The 24,090-nt window shown below is 36.0% G+C and overlaps 1 protein-coding gene across 6 annotated transcripts in view; it reads right to left on the reverse strand.

Moving 5' to 3' along the window:
- Positions 1-3,111: 3,111 nt before the first annotated feature.
- Positions 3,112-24,090, reverse strand: part of LOC125656965 (uncharacterized) — a 45,312-nt gene continuing 24,333 nt past the window's right edge. For 3 of the 6 annotated variants that reach the window (XM_056142867.1, XM_048887589.2, XM_056142866.1), the window contains 7 exons: positions 21,031-21,102; positions 16,558-16,629; positions 11,715-11,786; positions 8,638-8,697; positions 8,426-8,497; positions 7,317-7,412; positions 3,112-7,161 (listed from right to left, as the gene is read on the reverse strand). In XM_056142867.1, the coding sequence (XP_055998842.1) occupies positions 7,318-7,412; positions 8,426-8,497; positions 8,638-8,697; positions 11,715-11,786; positions 16,558-16,629; positions 21,031-21,102 (443 nt within the window). In that variant the 3' untranslated portion in view covers positions 3,112-7,161; position 7,317. Of the gene's footprint in view, positions 8,498-8,637; positions 8,698-11,714; positions 11,787-16,557; positions 16,630-21,030; positions 21,103-24,090 lie in introns of all 6 variants that reach the window. The other 3 variants (XM_056142870.1, XM_056142868.1, XM_056142869.1) reach the window with 2 other exon arrangements.

Genomic DNA, 24,090 nt, shown 5'->3' on the forward strand with positions numbered 1-24,090 from the left:
ACGACTTCAAAACAAGAAGCCTTGTAATCTCTTAATAGACATTGCTGATATAATTCTGATCAATAGAGAAAAGTGAAGGTAACAGTGATCAATCTCATAACTGCTATAAGCAATACAAAATAGAGAGTTGGGTAAATATGGACCCCTGGATTGGAATGATAAACGCTAATGATATAAACTGATAACAGAGGTTTATATCAAGAGGTTATAATAGAAACCTCTGGTATCAGTTTATCATATACTAGTAAGCTATGATTGAAGCTTATGATAGAAGCTTGTCATAGACATTTAGAAAGGAGCTTATCATAGAAACGTGAAGTAGATATATATAGCAAAGTACTTAACAGAAACTTATTATAGAAGCTAAACTAAAAGCGTATAACACGAGGCAGTACCCTGGATTTCACAATTTTCATACAGACCTGCTATGTACTTAGTGTGGTTGTTTACTTTCGGGAATCAAGCAGGGTATCATCAAATAAACGACATTTTAATATGAGTCAATATTTCCCCACCCAGGTAGCAAAACTCTTGACCCAGTGCTTATGAATTTTACAATTTAGGTCGAAGTTCTCATGAAAACTATCACTGTAGTAGCTATGTACTCAGCTTGATTGTTTGCTATTTAAAGAAATAATGCATCATCAATACATACCGGTAGGCTATGAAGACATGTCCTGGTACCAGAGTCAGAAATTTCACAAATTTGAATATATTTCTCCCTTTATCTATTTGTTATGTATTTAGGTTGGTTGCCTATTGTCCTTTCGTAAAAACAAAAAAAACAAAACATTAATTCAAAACCAATATAATTTTCTCTGTATGAATAATGAATTCTTCTCATAGCACCAGACATCCTGACTCACCGTGGGATATGACACAATTCGGCAGCTAATGAATGCATAATCCTTATAGGTTTCAACCTCAAGCATCCAATGAAATTCTCAGTTTTCCCGAATGTCCCATTAACGGTACATCGCACATCCCAAGTTTGGTAATAAAGGAGGTCGATTAGCATTTGAGATGAAGTAAGGGATGTTTTGATAAGACGGAAGACTGATGACATAAGTAACTTCATCATAACATTTAGAAGACATGTCAATAGTCAGGACTGACGGACCTACCTTATTAACAGAGACTGAATTGGAAAATGGGAGTCCCTCTCATGAATGTTTCTCCAACATTAATGTTACACTGCACACAACCAACCTCTGGATTTCATTACACAGGTATTGAGTTACCTCCAATTAATCTCTTATGAGATTGTGTTACAAAACTTTTCTTTTGGGATTTTCAGATAAATTCCGAATTAAAAAAACATCATAGCAGAATCACGTCCTCTTGTGCATTCAAGACAAGAGACAACTTTTTATGTGCAGTATGTCTCTAAAATGAGAAGTTGTTCCTATCCTGATGATGGCCTATGCGTATAACAACTATGGTTTTGTGCAGTACTAATCAGCCGATCAAGGGGGAATTTATCAATACGAAAAAATGTATGGGTAAAAACTAGTAATAAATACCTCTCGAACTGCGCTCATTTGTTAGGTGACCTGCTTCTATATTCATATGAAGCAGAATGTATTCAAAAACTTCTACGCGAGAAGAAAAAATTTCTGGCTATGGCATTGAATTCGACATTTAAATATATCGATAACGTTTTGTCTCTTAACAATAATAAATTCCATTCATGCAAGGTGAAGATAACGAACAGTGATCAATCTCATAACTCCTACAAGCAATACAAAAAAGATAGTTGGGCAAATACGGACCCCTGGACACACCAGAGGTGGGATCAGGTGCCTAGGAGAAGTAAGCATCCCCTGTTGACCGGTCATACCCGCCGTGAGCCCCATATCCTGATCAGGTAAACGGAGTTATCCGCAGTCAAATCAGTGTGCCACGAACGGCTTAACAATCGGTATGAAACACGTCAGACAGCATTTGACCCAATACGAGGTTGTATTGACGAACTAGATCGTTATAACGACCATAGAATTTGCGAAATGCTGACTTCAATCGAGACTGTTTCATATGTATATTCGATATATTCCTGTGAGCTCGAAATAAAAGACTTCACAAAGTCGTTCACTTCTTTTTCATATTTAGATATTTTATTAGAAGTAGATATTAACGGCAAACTGACAACTCAACTGTATGACAAATGGGATGATTTCAGCTTCTCCATCGTCAACTTCCCATATTTATGTAGCAATATCCCATTATCACCTGCATATGGTGTTTATATCTCTCAACTGATTCGAAACGCAAGAGCTTGCTCTGAGTATACTCAGTTTTTAAATCGAAGCAAGCTAATGGCAAACAAGTTGATGGTACAGGGGTTTCAACAGTCTCGATTGAAGTCAGCATTTTGCAAATTCTATGATCGTTATAACGATCTAGTTAGTCAATACAGCGTATCATTGCGTCAAATGCTGGCTGACGTGTTTCATACCAATTGTTGGGCTGTTCTTGGCACACTGATTTCGACTACGGATAACTCCGTTTACTCGATAAGGATATAGGGCTCTCGGCGGGTGTGACCGGTCGACAGGGGACTCTTACTCCTCCTAGGCACCTGATCCCATCCCTGGTATGTCCAGGGGCGTACCTATCTATTTCGTATTGCTTATAGGAGTTATGAGATTGATCACTGTTCGTTATCTTCGCTCTTTGGGATTCTAGGAGCACGACAGCAAGTTCTTGTCATACGTGTAACATCCTTACAAAACCGATAACTACCCGTGTATATCTTCTATTTGTTTCACGTAAGTATAAGTTTAGTGAAAAGTAGGAACATTTATTGTGATAAAATCGCTTGAAAAAGAAACCGGACGGGGTTTTAACCTGTTAGGAAAGGTAACTGTTGTAAAGAAAATATGGTGGCCGTAATATTGGATAGGTCTATAGTATATAATGTATGTAAATGACAAACTTTTGTGTAACATTAAATCATGTATTCTCTGAAGTATATTATATAAGTCTTAGGTACACATGTTAAGTATACCAAAGAACGGCATTCCAACACATGAAAACCCCATCGACATACACCACTTTTACTCCCATCCGCCAAAATTCTGAAGAACATGGAATAAGCAACAATGACGTGGAAACAGAAATATATTTTAATTTTACACAGTTCTTTGTATTGTAATGAATAAAGATGCCACACATAAATACAAAAAATGGACGACCGCTTAATTACAAGTGCTCTCTCTCTCTCTCTCTCTCTCTCTCTCTCTCTCTCTCTCTCTCTCTCTCTCTCTCTCTCTCTCTCTCTCTCTCTCTATATATATATATATATATAAGGAATGACTTTAATTCTGGGGCAAGTTATACGAGTATAACCTGGTTTGGGTCAGCTTACGCTTTATAATCCGCGAAGCGGATTATAAAAAAAGCGTAAACTGACCCAAACCAGGTTATACTCGTATAACTTGCCTCAGAATTAAAGTCATTCCTTATAATTTAATTCAAGAGACAAAGATGCTAACCTTCGTTTGTCAAAATGTACATAAATTCGGAAAAATACAAGTCAACTGAGACGCGCAATGATTCACTTAGCAACAGCGACACAAAGGTCGCGATCTTTAATCTTAGTTAGAACTACGGAGCCTAGCCATTTGTCAAAATATTATATCGCAAGCGAAGCTTATCATGATAGAAAATATGTGTAGACTACCCATGGAATGCGTATCTCTCTTCCCTTTAGAGATAGATATAGACTTTGAAGTCGTTCATCTCCGACATATTGAGAAAATACGAGAAATTGCGTTCTTTAGGCCTACCCAAAATAAATCTTCAAATATCAGAAAATGCAACACGCAGTTGTGTTAAGAAGGGCCATAGAAATATGTATGGGGAAAAAGCATTAATAAACAGATCAATTGTTGACAAATTCCGTACACACAACCCTTTTATACAAAAAAAAAATATGTATATATAATTAAGTGCATTTTGACCTTCAATACATTTTTCACTAGACAGTCTCTACATCAGCTGTATATCACGTGATCAAATATCAAGATAAAATCGTACCGTGTATGTATAAATCGTTCCATTGGCAGGATATCCAGATATCAATGCAAGTTGAAGTTAATATAGCTTCAAAACATATTAAGTTCTTAATTTGAAAAGTGATGAGAACAAGTTTAACGTGACTTGTAACATGTCTAATTTTTGCTTTGAATATGCAATATGCGGTGATTTTTGCATAGGGGAAATTGGGGCAAGTGGGACACTTTAGATTATTTTTGATATTCCATACTAATAGAGATGTATTTATAAAAGTTTAATGTCATGCAATAAAAGATAGATATGTTAAATTTCATTTCTCAGGTATGAAATTCTTTCAGAAGCATTACTCCAAAAAGAAGGGAGACAAATCGTATAACTGCTGAGTGTCCCAGTTGCCCTTCTGTAATGGGGTAACTGGGACAACAATGTTGATACCTAAAGTTAGAAGATTAAGTGGGGACAAGGACAAACAAGGGGTTCCTCCTCTCTCTCCAACCCGTTTTCCTAATCTCTCCTCATCCCATCTTGTCGTTCAGCCCCTTAAATTCTCTCCCCAGCCCGTTTTCCTCCCTCCTTCCCTCGATCCTTCAACCCCCCCCCCTCCTTTCCCGATCAATCTTGACATTAAACACAGGTAAACCGGCAAAGTGCTTCAGATTCGATTATCTATTAAATATTGAGCATAAGTTCAATTATATTCCTATCAATTGTCAACCCAAATCCACAGTTAGCCATTTCTAGAATATGACCAACAAGCTGATTCTCTTGATCCGATGTGAAGTACACGGTTGGTCGGGAGGCTGGGGCATCAGTATCTTGTTCTCATTTCGCACTCATTTCATGCGTAGATTTTAGTATTGCAGACAGTAATTCTGCAGCTTTGCGAAAGCTTAGTTTATCACATGTAGGCCTAATTTTTGATGCTTTTTTCATAGACGATTAAGACCACTTTACTTGTTTGGGGTTTTGGATTTTCTTTCGTCTTGCCATTACACCTACTCAAAACACTTGTTCAAACATGCACATACCATATACATGTAATCATAAGCAAATTATAACGACCTTTATTATGTTTGAAATCTAAGATTATTAATTGAATCAAATTTGCGATGTTTTAAAATAGAGAATTATAAATTTATTATTTATCCTTTAAACATTATGAACTATCCAGAACCGTGCACAATTCACCAAATCTAAGGATATAATTTTATTTGAAATGCATAAAATCTGATTTTCTAAAATACAACTTGAACACCTATCCCACTTACCCCAATTCAAAAAGGAAATAATCATGTGGAGAATAATATACATTTAAATAATTATTATTGTAATTATTGTACTGGCATTACTACCAACACGTTAAATGAATAACGAAGATTTGGAAACAGCAGTGGTTTTAACAGAAATGGTTGAGAAGAAACCCTTTCGCAATTATTTAATTGCACAATGTGTTTATCAAAATTATCAATTTGTGACGTCACAATATCTCAGACCACAACATCCGGTACGATGTCGTATATTAATTCAATTTTCGTAAATACTCTAGTCAATTTTAATGTGATAAGATATAAATACTTTGCAAAAAAATGTTTATATCAATATTAACATATAAATTTTCCGCTTCTAAGTATTTTATAAGGTGCATGGTTGTGTTTTGTAAAAGCCGTCATGAAAATAAATGGTGTCTTTATCCCGAAGGAATTTCTTATTCTGAAATGCAATGGGTCATTGATAAATTGCATGGTACTCAACATTTTTCGCGAGTGTTTGTTACGTTTTACAAATCGAGGTATTGGAAAGTGATTAGAACGTTTATCCATATAATTTTAACAAATCAAATTGTTAAATAATTTGTATGATAACAGTTATAATATCTACATCAACAACCCCCCTTCTTATTGCGTAACATACACAAAATGTGCTTACCTTTCGGATCAAAGACCCGATAATTGTTCTGTTTATTTCGTCTTCAGCTGCCAAATTTCACTTTTTAGCAGACGACACTGAGGTAATGTTTTCAACAGAAGAATTTCATACTAGGGCTATAAAGGATTTTTTAACTACCGATGAAAAATATGACAGTGTCCCAGTTACCCTGATGTCCCAGTTGCCCCAATTTACCCTATACGAAGTTGAATCTAGCCTGAAAAACATGTTTTCTGTTGAAGTCACAACTTGCTTCCCTAACTTTCCTTTTGCACTGAAGTTCACATATCACATAAATCAAACATATTTCATTCAAAACCCTCGGAAACCTTGTTTATGCAAATGAGTCCATTGTGAAAGTTACTATACGTGCAGATTAAGGGCGATATCAAGATCACAATATAATATGGATATTACTTTAGCATGTATGCTATATAAAGAAGAAATTGAAACTATTTCAATATCAAAGAGAATTAATATATCCATTTGACAGAAACTTTTACATGATTGCGGTTTATCGTTTGACAGCGGTGGTAATAACGAAAAAATATTTTGACATTTCCAAACGCAAAAGGAATGTAGATATGTACGTCATGACCTTCATCATGACGTATTTTCATTGTGACGTCATGTAATGTGACAGGGCGGTAAAGTACATTTTTTACAGCGCTGTTATTTATGGGGAAAGCCTTAACTCAGCCGCGTAATTTACGGCTTTCAACTCTGTGAAAACTTCTACTACATGAAAACTTACCCTTGTATGCAATGTTGTCGCTAATAGTAAATCCGACACAAGAAAATATGCAAACAAGTAACAAATAGCATCCACATGTCAATGTGTCTGACGTCATGTGATAAAATGTGACGTATTAATTTTTGTTTGCTTTGTTGAAAGGCGGATCAAGCAATGAAACATCCCCCTTTTCCCCAGTGAAAAATGTATTTCAAAATGAACAGGGTAATGCTTAATTGGCAAATCATTAATTCGAATATAATATCTTTGTTTTAATCTATTATTCGACCATACATACAGAGAAAGATGTTTTACAACAGTGATTTGCATACAAGTAGATGCTAATATTGTCAACGAGAAAAACGTCGCGTATGTCCTCAAGAAACAATTTCAATCAACAAACATTTCAACTGAAAAATACAACGTCAGTCGCCATTTGTTCTTGAGAAAGACTTGCTTGACAAAGTCGTTAGATCTTCATAATGCTGAAAGCAGAAATCAAAATCAACAGTACATTAAAATGTTTTCATTATCAGTTCTTATTATCAATTTGTGAAGTTGACTTTACTCTTTTGTTTTTGTTATCAGAATGTACATACCTGAATTGCTAAAACTATTAAAACAACTAATAAACATTTACTTTATTCCATTGCTTTCACTTTTGTCTCTACATCACGCAGACTGGCGAGTATACCGGCACGTGCTCCCCTGTTGAGAGTGTTCATGTTGTGCCATACTGAAAGGATTTATATGCCTCTTGTCATATATTTTGATAAAACAATAGTAGAACTGTTTTTCATACGACAATGGATTTAGGCTAGTCAATGACTTCTATTCATTGCTTTCATTTCCATTCTTATCAGTCTTAGGAAGAGTATTGTAATATCGCATAGGGCCCACTATCGAGTTAGATTATGCTTATATGTATGTCGTCGTTATTATTAAAGATAATTTATATTTCTCGCACCATACTTTTTAGTAGAAATGTATGAAACAACCAGAAAAGGCCATTAAAAGCGTTATCAAAGAAAATTATCTATGTTACCGACACAAGAACGGGATACCAATGAAAAATCGTATCATCAGGATATTTCGTAACAACTCAACATTATGATAAACGGGATGATTTCAGCTTTTCCGTCGTCAACACCCCATAGTATGTAGCAACATTCCATTAGCACCTGTGTATGGTGTTGATAGCTCTCGACTAATTAGATAAACAAGAGCCTGTTATGGGTATGATCAGTTTTTAAATCGAGGCAAGCTACTGACAAAGAAGTTGATGGTACAGGGGTACCATCTCGTTAGAAGTCAGCATTTCGCAAATTATATGGCCGTTACATATATGTATATGTTTGCCAGTAAAACCTATCATTGGGTCAATTGCTGTCTGACGTGTTTCATGCCGATTGTTGAGTGGTTCGTGGCACACTGGTATAGGCTTTATGGTGGGTGTGACCATTCAACAGGGGATGCTTACTCCTCCTAAGCACCTGGTCCCACCTCTGGTGTGTCCAGAGGTCCGTATTTTGTATTGCTTATGAGATTTGATAAGCCACCTCTGGCATGTCCATGGGTCTGTGTTTGTCCAACACTTCATTTTGTATTCTTTGTAGAGTTATGAGATTGATCACTGTTTGTTTTGTCACCTTTTCATAAAATTTAATGGATCTCTGGGTGACAGGAATATAAGGAAAAGGGATTGAAATAAAATCATGCTCAAAATAAATCATGAAATATGTAACATACATGATTGCGCCCTCGAAATAGTCTGGCGAATATACTGCAATATTTCTTGCTGTGTATGTTGAGGTATATTACCTAAACAAAAATCACAATATTTGATTTGAATTCGTTCTATTCTAAAACAATATACAATGTGCAACTAGTTAACAAATGAATTGATCTAGTATTAAATTAATGCAATGCTTAAAATGAAATTGAAATGTACACAAATTTACCAGCTTGCAATCGTGCCACAGCAGCATTACTGTTTCCCAATAGACGTTCAAGATCTGATTCTGCAATTAGATTTTATGCTAAGTTAAAGCTATCAAATGTTCTGATACGTGAAATAAAAGCTTGTCTAAATGACGATAGATGCGGGAAAATAATGAAAAAAAGATTACAAACACAATCAAATTATGCACTTTCTTTTTTGCTTTTATCTCAGCTTAACCGTAGACCTTAGTGAATTTTTCAAACAGAAGTGCATTATTCTTCACACACGCACGCACGCACGCACGCACGCACCCACACACACACACACACACACACACACACACATATATTGACGAAGGGGATCTCTGTTAATTGAAGCAAGGAACCTTTCGGCGATCTGTGGTCACTGGAGCGGCAATTCTGCTGTTAATATGTGGACGCTTAATTGAAGTGTTGTAATCAATACTTGGAGAGTATAGTGCATAATTAAAATTATTTTTATTTTGAACTGCGAATCTGCCAAATTGAAATATATCAACGTGATATATGCTATTTTAGTATATTGTCAATTGCATGACATGTAAATTAAAACACATAGATCAAACTTGGTTTTATTTTATATTGTATCATCAGGTTAATGACAGAAAAACATTAGGATGATAGTCCACGTAAGTTCACAATCATAGTCCAAGACGTGACTTTGCGAGATCTCAGCCATTTTTGACAAGGGACTTCTGGGATTGGCGTCAAAAAATACTGTTGTCAAAGGTTTAGATTTAGCTCGGATTATTTCCCGCGCTGTAGTCATTGGGGCTCGCAGTACAAGCTAAGGCTTCGAGCTAGATCGCTGCTATGTTGACAGTGCTACCGTTTGAACGAGCGCAGCTACATGTGTGTACATATTTTGTAATGTTCATGCTTTGATCAGGTTCAATTCAAACAGTACCTATTAGCCAAACACTCAGTACAGGAATGAAATTAGACAGCAAAGCAGCCTAATTTAGTTTTCTCCCCGGGTTTTGATATTAAATCATTAAAACATGATGAATGTGATTAAAATATTTTATACTATTATATACATTTTTGTCTGCTGCCTTTAATATAACTTGCTTAACCATAGACACAACTTGCTTAAAAATGTATGCTCTCGACTGCATGCCTCTATTTTACTTATTTCTACCCTCGATCTTTTCAAGTTACTAATTGTGTGATAAAAATGCCCAAGCCTTGTTGCAAACCTTTCAAGTTTAAAAAACTGTGTGAACAGTACTGCCTTTCAACATAAAACGCATGTGAATATAATGATAATTTTAAGTAAATCGATAAATTCAACACTATTGCACATACATGCGCAGATCCCGCCCCACCCTATATGTGCATATCTAATTAAAAAAAATCACATAACCACCCCCTTGCAGCAATGGCATGTTTCAGGAGAGAAAATTTGAACAATATTTACCATATTGTACATAATCCTAGTTGTAACACCATGATGAACTATTTCAGCATTCGCATATTATTGAATAAATTGCAACATATTTGAGCCCCTCTCCACTGTTGCTGTAAGGATACATTAAGATTTCTTCACAAAACTAGAATTAATTGATGATTTTTCAGTCTTTAATAGCAAGTGGCATGGTTGGTTATCATGAGGGGTCATCGTGGTTTGCATTACCAGACGTGCTAATGAAATATATTTAAGCAGTTATTATTTTTAGACGCTAAAAAAATAAAGATTGAAAGGAAAATGTTTTCGATCCGGCCGAATTCCGTAGATTTTCACATAACTGAAAAAGTTTCTTTTTTTCTTTTCTTGTTAAAATAATCAACTCCTTCTGAGACTATATTATTTTAATCAGATTTGTAGTTTGCAGTCGATTAAACACAATTTGTTTTCGATTACATATTATGTATGCCTAGTGATTACGTATACATGTTTTGTCCCGGTAGCATAATTTTTACAAATGGAAATAACAAGTATTTAGATCCGACACTGTCAGTCTTATTATGACGTACGTCAAAACATAGACATGACGTCACACATCATCTTAGCCTGCCTTACATAAACATTGCACTTCGTTAAACATTACGCAAAATGGTGCACTGAATTTTGGAGCTAGGAGACCACAAGATTAGGATGATAATCCACATAAGTTCACAATCAAAGTCTAAGACGTGACTTTGCGAGATCTCACCCATTTTTGACAAGGGCCTTCTGGGGGATTGGTGCCAAAAAAATTCTTGTTAAAGGTTTAGATTTAGCTCCGATTATTTCTCGCGCTCTAGTTATTAGAACTCGCAGGACGAGCCAGCGCTCTGCGCTGCTTCACTATCAACTTTAAAACGTGTATCATATGTATTGGGTTATCAACTATCATTAACTCAGCATGTCAAAAAGATCGACAAGGGACAGTACAAAGACTGAGTAAAACCCTCAGAGTTTAGATAGTTCGAACAAATTTAAGATACAATGGATGAGATTCGTTGTTTGAAGTAGGGAATATAGAGGGTATTGTTGATTAACTTTCTTCAATGGATGAACAAACATTATCCAAGAATCAATCGACGACAATGTGCAAAGTGTAGTCTCTCAAAGTGAAATTGTTGAAAATTCGAACAGGAAGTTGACGATCTAGAATAAATTTGTGAAGAGTAAAAACAGTTCGCTATGACGGGATATATGTTAACAAACAAAATCGAACAATGTTCAAGAAAAAACACTTTCGAAATCAATGGAATGAAAGAAACACAGTGAAAACCTACATAAGTTGCTAAACGGGTTCCTGAAAAAGAGGGGGTCAAGTGAGATTGATCACTGTTCGTTATCTTCACCTTGCATGAAGTCGAGATTATCACTATTCACAGAAAACCGGGTCGAGTAAAGCGGGGGAACCGTAATAGATTCTCTTGAAGATGAAAAGCAATACAGCAAAATCCAGCGTAATGCGTAAACTGCCGTGAAGAAAAATTCAAATGGACATTATTGGTTATCCAATGAGTGTCATAATTTACATATATAATGCATAATGTAACTAAATATCAAGGAGTACTGAAAAATCAAATTTCATAATTACAATCTTTTAACGAAATGACTTACCCGTATCAACTCTCTCAAGCGCTAACTCTTCTACTCGAGTTCTCTGTCCATTCTCAAATGTAGGAAGTTGATCTTAAAATTACAGTTAGAAACTTATCTAAGATATGAAATCAAACACGCGGGTACGTTAAGGCAGGTTATGAAAATTTTACTGGGATAAAATCCGCGAAACAATGTGACGTCATAATTGAAATAAGTTTATCACTAAATATATATTAAATTCCGATTTTATTTTTTATCTAAGTTTTATTTATGCATAAAATGAACCATGCAGCTACTAAGATCCAACGAAATTCGAAATGCTATACTGCTGTTGTGTAATTTTTGTCTGATCGATATGAAAGTAAACTGATGACGTCATGACTATACATCGAGTGACGTAGACACATGCAAGGAATTTGTTTATGTGTGCCATGCATATATCGACAAAATGTAGAGTATTTGAAATATATGACATGGGATATATGGAATATATATGTGAAACGCTGAGAATTTATTGATATTAAGAAGGTATGCTGATATCATTCATTGACAACTTTGTTTAACGTAGAAAACATTCCATTTAGCATGTCGATCCGATTTTCCTCTGTCACAAACTGAAATAAAACTGCAAAAGTAGTACTTTAGCCCGCATACCTTTAGAGACTTTTTCTACACCGTTTGAAAGGTCCTAAACTAATGTACACGGCAATTACTGATATAATCCTCTGTTAAGAAAACTTTTAAAGAAAACTACATAGCATCATGCAAAATGTAAAACATGAACTAGATGGTTTTGTGTTTAAAGGTTCAATAATTATTTCTTATTGAAAGTGGTAGGGTTCTATCGGTAATTCTGATATACTATGGGTATTTTACCGTCATTATCGCCAGTTAGACCAATATTTGAATCTTGGGATAATGTGTTACTTTTACATTTTCTATTAAGGTACCTCCATGATCTATTTATAACAGTCATGCAATGACGTCATACGGAAGCGCATGTTTGTCATGTTGTTATGATACAAAATGTTCTCATGTAAACAACCAAAATAGTTTTAAGAGTTGGTAGCTCCTTCTCTCTGTGTAAGACAAATTTTAAAAAGTATGCAGTTTACGTGCATATTTGAAGCATGAACTGCCTTAACATACCCGCGAATACAAAAGAAGAATAAAGTGCACCGTCACTGCACATGATACGCCCGTCACATATTGTTAACAGTATAGATTGTACCCATTAAAACATTTTTTTATATCACCTTAATTAAATATCACAGTGACCTTAAAGTAGGATGTGACACTCCTTCTACCTAAGATGCATTAGTTGACCAATTTTGGTGATTCTAGGTTTAATAGTTTGCAAGTTATGAGCCGGACAAGTTTTTGCCATATATGGCCATATCTTCTTAATGAAAAGTCACAGTGACCTGGTTTTAATGTGCGACACACCTTCTACCCAAGATGTATCTACAGACAAAGTTTGATGATTCTAGGTCTTGTAGTATTTAAGTTACGGGTCGGACACGAAAAAGCTAACAGACGGACAGACGGATATCTTCTTAATTAAAAGTCACAGTGACCTGGTTTTAATGTGCAACACACCTTCTACCCAAGATGTATCTACAGACAAAGTTTGATGATTCTAGGCCTTGTAGTATTTAAGTTACGGGTCGGACACGAAAAAGCTAACAGACGGACGGACAGACGGACGGACATGAACGCCATACCATAATACGTCCCGTCTTAAGACGGGCGTATAAAAACTAGGGTCAAACAGATTTCACGTGTAGTGAGGTCGACTGCGCCGAGAAGACTTATTCAAAGTGCATTTTCAACCTTCTGACATTTCAAAGGGACAATATGATTGCTTCTGCGATGTCCTTTATGTTATAATATTGTAGTAATTCTGGAACACATATTTTAGTACCGCAAGTACAGTGTGAACTATTAGTACCAGTTGATTGTGATCCGCCTATCAGAGAACATTTGCTTTCAAGAACCAAGTTCCGTACACACCGTTGCCCTTGGTATATATCGACTAACTTTCTCCTTGCTGTCCACACATCGAGGAATTCACCTTGCTGTCTATACTGACATAATTGGTGAGGTTAGATGGATAGCAACGATTTACTATATTTGCGTTGCCGGTAAATTGATATAACGACTTGTTATGTGTGATATTCGAAATTCCCGTGTCAATAGTTGACAATTGTTGTGTTCGCAGCACGTAATGTATATGTCACATTATCCTATGCATTTTGGTGATAATGCTCCGGGAAAATTTCTTTGAAGTACTGTAATTGTTTTGGTGCATGTTTGGTATTACAGCATTGTCTCGTTTAAGCGTAACATTTTGAAATTCTATGGTCGTTATAACGATATAATTTGCCTATACAACCTATCATTCGGTCAAATGCTGTCTGACGTTTTTCATACCGATTGTTAGGTCGTTCTTGTCACACAGTCATTTTGACTACGGATAACTCTGTTCACCTGATCAAGATGTAAAGGACACGGCGGGTGTGACCGGTCGACAGGGGATGCTTACTCCTCCGAAGCACCTGATCCCATCTCCGGTATATCCAAGGGTCCATGTTTGCCCAACTCTCAAATTTGTATTGCTTCTAGGAATTATGAGATTGATCACTGTTTGTTATCTTCACCTTTCATTGTTCTGTTCGCAGTACTTAACATTTGCAGATAGTCTACTCAGTATTCACATGTCAAAACATTAAATGGATATTGTTTACATGACTATTGTATAATTCCTTTCACGTACTACAATCATTTCTTGCGCATTATTTGATAAATTCCGACCTCTTCCGCCCGGTACGTGCAATTTTCCGCCAACTTGTCAAAGTAATCAAAATATTGGATTCCATTACTGACCAATTCAAAGAGTGACAATAAATACTGCAATTATGGAGGAATTAAGAATAGTAATATCAGCAGGAAACAAAAAAATTGTTTGAATCAGTCAATTGTAATTATTTTCTTTTCGGTACAATGTTTATATTTTATTATTGCTCTATTAGTAAGGTACACTATATATATAGTAGCATTATTATCAGAGAGGATGAGTAGGGGTAGAAAATAAAAGATCAGATTACAAATGAGCAATTAGAGGTTAAGAAAGTCAACCTGGAGTAAATATAGTTACAACTGACCCTGAACTTTTTTCACTACGTGCTATCAAGAGACATAAATGTAAGCTTGTCTCAAGTCAGCCAACTATTGGACAACTTGTAGCAAGCCAGTATTGTACCTATCAGAAAACATCATCTCATAAAATTGTCTAAGGGGAGGTGTATAGTCATCATATATTAGGTTAATCTACAAAGAGTCAATATTAAAATACAAACATGCAGGGTCATATGTAAATGCCAGTTCAACCCATTCAAAGTCAGTCAACATTTAGTGAAGTTATGTCAAATCAATACAATCTGATTGACACAACTGTGGTATTATATCTTATTATACCACATCAATAAGTTGGACAGCAGTATTCTGATATGCCACCTATGTATGCTAACCAATAGACACCATTTGATTGGATACTGTATGCAACCTAACATGCATCCACATGGTCTGGTTTATATTATGTTTACCCATTACAACAAGATCCGGGTAATCAAGTGCAACCAAATCCAGGCACTGATTATATGGTGATTCAAATACATGTAATAATGGGCTGTCACATATTGGTAACCCATTGTACCAGACTGAACAACCTCCATTGGATCAAGTGGATCATGCTGGGAACATCAAAAATGCTTAAATTTCACCTCAAGCTAGGTGAGTATTTACAATTAGGACAGGAACTACAGGCAGAAGATGGTGCAGAAGCTACCCTTCCCCAACTCCCTGGCAAGGTCGAGGTCAACAAAAAGTCAGAGAAACTATCTAACTACAACAATGTGTATTTTGATGACTCTTTTCACTGTGGTGACTCTAATTGGATTTCTTTGCGTCTGTCTAAGCTTGTTCCACGTTTACACTCAGTTCGTGTCAAGTCCAGCAATACATTTGCTGTGCCAGAACATAGGTCTAGTCAGAGACCAGGTACACATCTTTTGACACAAACATTTAAACATCTGTTCCAACCCGAAAAAGACCGAGGCAGACTTTCTCACCGTATTGCCAGTATACCATATCCTCACCCTGAGCGCTACTCAATAAACTCTCAAGTTGACGAAAATAACAGTATTAAGCCAATATATGGAGAGATATTGCACAGTTTTACACAATCAGACAATCTTCTTCATAAACCAAATCACTAGGATCATATAGCCTATTCCCTGGTGTTTTAATCGAGACTGTTAGTAATGTTAATTTCTGTGAACAGCAGAACAACACCTAGCTGGCCAGACTAGTGTTGAACTGTGTGGATCCTTATCATTTGTATGGGAAAATAAGAAAGGCCTGTGTTAATGGAAAAGCGAATAACCAAGACATGAACGAACTAGACGACAATCGTGAAGAATAAAAAAATTCGTTATGACGGGTTATTTGATAGAAAACCAAAAAAACAATACTAAAGAAAAACACTTTCGAAATCTATTGGAATACAATAACATCTCAGTGAAAACACAAAATAAGTTGTTAAACGGGTTCCTGAGAAAGAGGAGGTCAAGTTCGATAAAGCCAAAATCATCGCTATTCACAGAATTCTGGGTAAAGCGGGAGAACCGAAACCAATGATCGTGAAGATGAAAAACAATAAACACGTTTAGAAAAATTCAAATGGACATTGTTGGTTATCCAATGAGTGTCATGATTTACCGATATGCATCATGTAGCTAAATATTAAGGAGTACTGAAAAATCAAATTTCATAATTACAATCTTTTAACGAAATGACTTACCCGTATCAGCTCTCTCAAGCTCTAACCCTTCTACTCGAGTTGTCTGTCCATTCTCAAATGTAGGAAGTTGATCTTAAAATTACAGTTAGAAACTTATATAAGATATGAAATTAAACATCATAGTACAAAAGAGAAACACATAGCGTCAAACAGAGTAGACGTGTTGGGAGGTCAACTGTGTCGAGGGCACTCACCTAAAGTCAATTATCAACCTTCTGTCATTTCAAAGTATCAGAATGATTGCTCCTGTGATGGATTTTATGCTATAGTATTGAGCGTTTTGAGAACCAAAGAACTTCGGACATACAGTGATTTTTCCTATCGTGAGTTGTGTGTCATATTAAATCAGTCAGAACGAGTTTGTTTTATGCTTTGGGTTCGATCTTCCATTCCAATTCGTTGATCACTCTTTTACTCTATGTGACACCTTGTGTATATATGGATTTAAATGCATTTTAATACCGCTCTTCACTAGACCCTAAAATTGTCAGTCAGTGTAATTAAGTTTGGACATGGCAGTCCAGGGAAAAGGACGTTCATATACTTCTCTGTCGGGTATTAACATATTTGAATGTTCCTTCATACCCAAATGTCACTTACTAAGGCAATATTGAGGTAGAATATTGGTTCAACTTCTCTGAAGTATGCATTTATCTATTGCTCTTACTGTAAATTGCAATATGAATGTTAAGTCTTAAATCCTTCCTTTTACAAAATTTCCCTTTAAATTGTAAATTTCTGTGAATACTGTAATTGTTCTATATTCAAATACTAGTTTAGTATTATGTTCAGTTATGGTGTAAATAGTTTGGCTACAAGTGACGCTGTTGCGTCTGTAAACTAGACTTAGTATTTCTGGAGGATAACGAGTATTTAAGTACCGTTACATGTATATGTTTGTTTCTAAAATGAAACTACATGTCAGTTATGTATTTGTGTGTATAGTCACCAGTGCAAAATACGCATTGTGTATTGAGTGTGCATTGTTCGTGTATAGGTCCTATAGTGGCTAGTACCTGCGTGCTGGGTCCTTGGACTGATTGTAAACCTTTTGTGTTGACATGTAGACCACTGGCCCATGTATATGTGTTATCGAGAAGGAACCCGGAGCTCTGCATGATATGGACGCACGAGGCAGGCCAACCTCTCACAATTAATACTGACTGGAAACTATTACCATTATTGCAATAGTCTTATTGAATATTTGAAAAGAATGTTACCCAATCTTATTTCTTGATTCACCCTCGGTCATTTTGTGACAATATTGTGTCAGAAGTGGGATCATTGGGGATGCGAGTCAGGATTTTAGAACATATTAGATAGTTTGGAGGAACAGGATCCTGAGAATTGTGATTGAGGAAGGCTTAGACATTTCAATTATAATTTAGTCAAAACTTCAGCAAAAGAAATTTCCTCTATCTCGTTTCTGCGTCGACCTCAGTGATTTTGTGACATTGCGATGGCAGTTATTTATGGGAACTTTGCACCTTTGGGACATCTGTACTAAACGATCAGTGTAGACGTGAGTACACACAGATATCGACAATAAAAAGTGTGCTATTGATAGAATAATGATAATAATAATAATAACAACAAGAGGCCCAAGGGCCTAGAATCGCTCTTCTGATAAATTGTACAACCCCACCATTTCTATTCTTAGCCTCTTAGTATTCTAAATCTTTAGTTAAATCCTAAGAATTCAAAGAAAGTAGGTCAATGTGACCTACTTTTTGGTTTACACATTTTGAGAACCCAAGAAATATCAACTGACAAAGTTTGATGATTTTAAGCCAATTAGTATCTGAATATTGAAGTATAGTTGTCAACTTCCAATCGTAGGTCATGGTGACCTACTTTTTGGTCAGCGAACTCCGAACATGCACGACCCATCAACTGACAAAGTTTGATGACTGTAGGTCAAATAGTATCTGAAATATATAAATATAGCCGTCCAATTCCAAAAGTAGGTCAAGGTGACCTACTTTTTCGTCAACACCCTTCAAACATGCAAGACCCAACAACTGACAAAGTTTGATGACTGTAGGTCAAATAGTATCTGAATTATATAAATATAGCCGTCCAATTCCAAAAGTAGGTCAAGTTGACCTACTTTTTGGTTGTAACCCTTCGAACATGCAAGACCCAACAACTGACAAAGTTTGATGACTGTAGGTCAAATAGTATCTGAAATATATAAATATAGCCGTCCAATTCCAAAATTAGGTCAAGGTGACCTACTTTTTGGTCGACACACTCCGTAGACTCTAGATGCATCAACTGTCAAAGTTTGATGATTGTAGGTCAATTAGTGACTGAAATATATAAATATAACTGTCAAATGCCAAAAGTAGGTCACAGTGACTTACTTTTTAGTCGATACACTCCGAAGACTCAAGATGCATCAACTGACAAAGTTTGATGATTGTAGGTCAAATAGTGTCTGAAATATAGTAATTTAGCTGTCAAATACCAAAAGTAAGTCACGGTGACCTACTTTTTGGTCGACACAAATCGAAGACTGAAGACACAACAACTGACAAAGTTTGATGATCCTAGGTTTTACAGTGCCCAAAATATGGATCTAAAATTGAAAATGTGAAATTGGCATATCTGCAAAATTCAAAAAGTAGTTCACTGTGACCTACTTTTTTATAAATATGTTTCAAGGCCTCAAGATGCATCAACTTACAAGATTTGATGATTCTAAACCTCTCGGTATTTGAAATAACAACTTAAAATATATGTATAAATGATAAGCCATAAAATTCAGAAAGTAGGTCACGGTGACCTATTTTTCAGTTGAAGCATTTCAACGTCCCATGATCCACCAACTGACAAGTTTTACTGATCATAGGCTTCAAAGTGTCCAAGATATGCATCAAATTTAATTTTAAAATAAATAACTGCAAAATCCAAAAAGTAGGTCACCGTGACCTACTTTTGAGACAACTTGACACAAGGTCCTAAGATGCATCAACTGTCAAAATTTGATGATCCTAGTCCTTATAATGACTAAAATATCAAAGATTTAAGGAAATATAAATTTAGGTCAACTTTGAAGTGACCTTGAGACCACGCCCTTTGCCCCAGGGTAATGCCTTGAACAATTTTTAATCTACAACATATCCTCATCCTTATGTGTAAGTTTGGTGATAATCTGCCCAGTGGTTCTTGAGAAGAAGATTTTTTAGCAACCACTACTTTTGTTTGTATTTTCCTGATTATCTCCCCTTGTTAAAGGGTCACATCCCTCTATTTAGTATGTATGAAAGCCCTTGGGCCAATGATACCCTGTAACAAATTTGAAAAAAATTGGCTAAGGGGTTCTTGAGTTATAGCCCTTTTTCTAAAAAGTTTACGCACACCGCACAAATGGCCATAGCATTAGCTCTTTGAGCCTTCGGCTCAAAAGAGCTAATAATAATTGGTTTTATATAGCTTACTCCTCCTAGGCACCTGATCCCATTTCTGGTGTGTCCAGGGGTCCGTGTTTGCCCAACTATCTATTTTGTATTGCTTGTAGGAGTTATGAGATTGATCACTGTTCATTATCATCACCTTGCATAGCGCCTTTTCCAGCGTATGCTGCTCAAAGCATTTACAATAATCAATATACATTATTACCCCGGCAGACCTTATTTCAATCTAGAACATTCTCAGCCTCCTAGGAAGCATACAGTGCAAGCTACCATTACAAGCGCTAGAGCACTAACATTCTAACAATATATTTCACTGTCTATAGCCAGGTACTTCTATCATTAACTCATCATTTGAAAAATATCCACAAGGGTCAATACAAAGACTGAGTAAAGCCCTCAGAGTTTACATAGTTCGAACAAATTTAAAATACAATGGATGAGATCCGTTGTTTGAAATAGGAAATATAGAGGGTATTGTGGATTAACTTTCTTCAATGGATGAACAAACATTATCCAAGAATCAGTCGACAAGAATACGCAAGCTTTTCGAGCACTGCATTGAAAGGTAGTCTCTCAAACTCAAATTTTTGAAAATTCGAACAGGAAGTTGACAATCTAGAAGAAAATGCTGAAGAGTCAAAACAGTTCGCTATGACGGGGTATACGATAACAAACAAAAGCGAACAGTATTCAAGAAAAAACACTTTCGAAATCAATGGAATGAAAGAAAAACACAGTGAAAACCTAAAATAAGTTGCTAAATGGGTTCCTGAAAAGGAGGGAGTTAAGTTAGATGAAATCGAGATTATCTCTATTCACAGAAAACCGGGCCGGGAAAAGCGACAGAACCATCAACGATTCTCTCGAAGATGAAAAACAATATAGCAAAATCCAGCGTAATGCGTAAAGGATCTGTCGTGAAGAAAAATTCATTTGGACATTATTGGTTATCCAACGAGTGTCATAATTTACATATATAATACATAATGTAACTAAATATCAAGGACTACTAAAAAATCAAATTTCATGTTAGTCTTTTAACGAAATGACTTACCCGTATCAGTTCTCTCACACTCTAACTCTTCTACTCGAGTCGTGTGTCCAATCTCAACTCTAGGACGTTGATCTTAAATATACAGTTAGAAACTTATATAAGATATGAAATCGAACATCATAATAGCAAGGAAGAAAAACTAGGGTCAAAGAGATTGGACGTGTAGTGAGGTCGATTGCGCCGAGGAAACTTATTAAAGTGCATTTTCAACCTCCTGGCATTTCAAAGGGACAATATGATTGCTTCTGCGATGTCCTTTATGTTATAATATCGTAGTAATTCTGGAACACATAATCTAGTACCGGAAGTACAGTATGAACTATTAGTACCAGTTGATTGTGATTCGCCTATCAGAGAACATTTGCTTTCAAGAACCAAGTTCCGTACACACCGTTGCCCTTGGTATATATCGACTAATTTTCTCCTTGCTGTCCACACATCGAGGAATTCACCTTGCTGTCTATATTGACATAATTGGTGAGGTTAGATGGATAGCAACGATTTACTATATTTGCGTTGCCGGTAAATTGACATAACGACTTGTTATGTGTGATATTCGAAATTCCCGTGTCAATAGTTGACAATTGTTGTGTTCGCAGCACGTAATGTATATGTCACATTATCCTATGCATTTTGGTGACAATGCTCCGGGAAAATTTCTTTGAAGTACTGTAATTGTTTTGGTGCATGTTTGGTATTACAGCATTGTCTCGTTTAAGCGTAACATTTTGCAAATTCTATGGTCGTTATAACGATATAATTTGCCTATACAACCTATCATTCGGTCAAATGCTGTCTGACGTTTTTCATACCGATTGTTAGGTCGTTCTTGTCACACAGTCATTTTGACTACGGATAACTCTGTTCACCTGATCAAGATGTAAAGCTCATGTCGGGTGTGACCGGTCGACAGGAGATGCTTACTCCTCCGAAGCACCTGATCCCATCTCCGGTATATCCAAGGGTCCATGTTTGTCCAACTCTCTAAATTGTATTACTTCTAGGAATTATGAGATTGATCACTGTTTGTTATCTTCACCTTTCATTGTTCTGTTCGCAGCACTTAAGATTTGCAGATAGTCTACTCAGTATTCACATGTCAAAACATTAAATGGATATTGTTTACATGACTATTGTATAATTCCTTTCACGTACTACAATCATTTTTTCCGCATTATTTCATAAATTCCGACCTCTTCCGCCCGGTACGTGCAATTTTCCGCCAACTTGTCAAAGTAATCAAAATATTGGATTCCATTACTGACCAATTCAAAGAGTGACAATAAATACTGCAATTATGGAGGAATTAAGTATAGTAATATCAGCAGGAAACAAAAAATTTGTTTGAATCAGTCAATTGTAATTATTTTCTTTTCGGTACAATGTTTATATTCTAGTATTGCTTTATTAGTAAGGTACACTATATATATAGTAGCATTATTATCAGAGAGGATGAGTAGGGGTAGAAAATAAAAGATCAGATTACAAATGAGCAATTAGAGGTTAAGAAAGTCAACCTGGAGTACGTGCTATCAAGAGACATAAATGTAAGCTTGTGTTAAGTCAGCCAACTATTGGACAACTTATAGCAAGCCAGTATTGTACCTATCAGAAAACATCATCTCATAAAATTGTCTAAGGGGAGGTGTATAGTCATCATATGTTAGGTTAATCTACAAAGAGTCAATATTAAAATACAAACATGCAAGGTCATATGTAAATGCCAGTTCAACCCATTCAAAGTCAGTCAACATTTAGTGAAGTTATGTCAAATCAATACAATCTGATTGACACAACTGTGGTATTATATCTTATTATACCACATCAATCAGTTGGACAGCAGTATTCTGATATGCCACCTATGTATGCTAACCAATAGACACCATTTGATTGGATACTGTATGCAACCTAACATGCATCCACATGGTCTGGTTTATATTATGTTTACCCATTACAACAAGATCCGGGTAATCAAGTGCAACCAAATCCAGGCACTGATTATATGGTGATTCAAATGCATGTAATAATGGGCTGTCACATATTGGTAACCCATTGTACCAGACTGAACAACCTCCATTGGATCAAGTGGATCATGCTGGGAACATCAAAAATGCTTAAATTTCACCTCAAGCTAGGTGAGTATTTACAATTAGGACAGGAACTACAGGCAGAAGATGGTGCAGAAGCTACCCTTCCCCAACTCCCTGGCAAGGTCGAGGTCAACAAAAAGTCAGAGAAACTATCTAACTACAACAAAGAGTATTTTGATGACTCTTTTCACTGTAGTGACTCTAATGGGATTTCTTTGCGTCTGTCTAAGCTTGTTCCACGTTTACACTCAGTTCGTGTCAAGTCCAGCTATACATTTGCTGTGCCAGAACATAGGTCTAGTCAGAGACCAGGTACACATCTTTTGATGCAAACATTTAAACATCTGTTCCACCCAAAAAAGACCGAGGCAGACTTTTTCACCGTATTGCCAGTATACCATATCCTCACCCTGAGCGCTACTCAATAAACTCTCAAGTTGACGAAAATAACAGTATTAAGCCAACATATGGACAGATCTTGCACAGTTTTGCATAATCAGACTTTCTTCTTCATAAACCAAATCACCAGTATCATGTAGCTTATTCCCTGGTGTGTTAATCGAGACTTTTAGTAATGTTAATTTCTGTGAACAGAACAACACCTAGCTGGCCAGACTAGTGTTGAACTGTGTGGATCCTTATCATTTGTATGGCAAAGTAAGAAAGGCCTGTATTAATGGAAAAGCGCATAACCAAGACATGAATGAACTAAACGACAATCGTGAAGAATAAAAAATTCGTTATGACGGGTTATTTGATAGAAAACAAAAATACAAGACTAAAGAAAAACACTTTCGAAATCTATTGGAATACAACAACATCTCAGTGAAAACACAAGCTAAGTTGTTAAGCAGGTTCCTGAGAAAGAGGAGGTCAAGTTAGATAAAGGCAAAATTATCGCTATTCACAGAATTCTGGGTAAAGCGGGAGAACCGAAACCAATGATCGTGAAGATAAAAAACAATAAACA

This window comes from Ostrea edulis, chromosome 7 (genome assembly GCF_947568905.1).
Source record: "Ostrea edulis chromosome 7, xbOstEdul1.1, whole genome shotgun sequence".
Classification (NCBI taxonomy): Eukaryota; Metazoa; Mollusca; class Bivalvia; order Ostreida; family Ostreidae; genus Ostrea; species Ostrea edulis.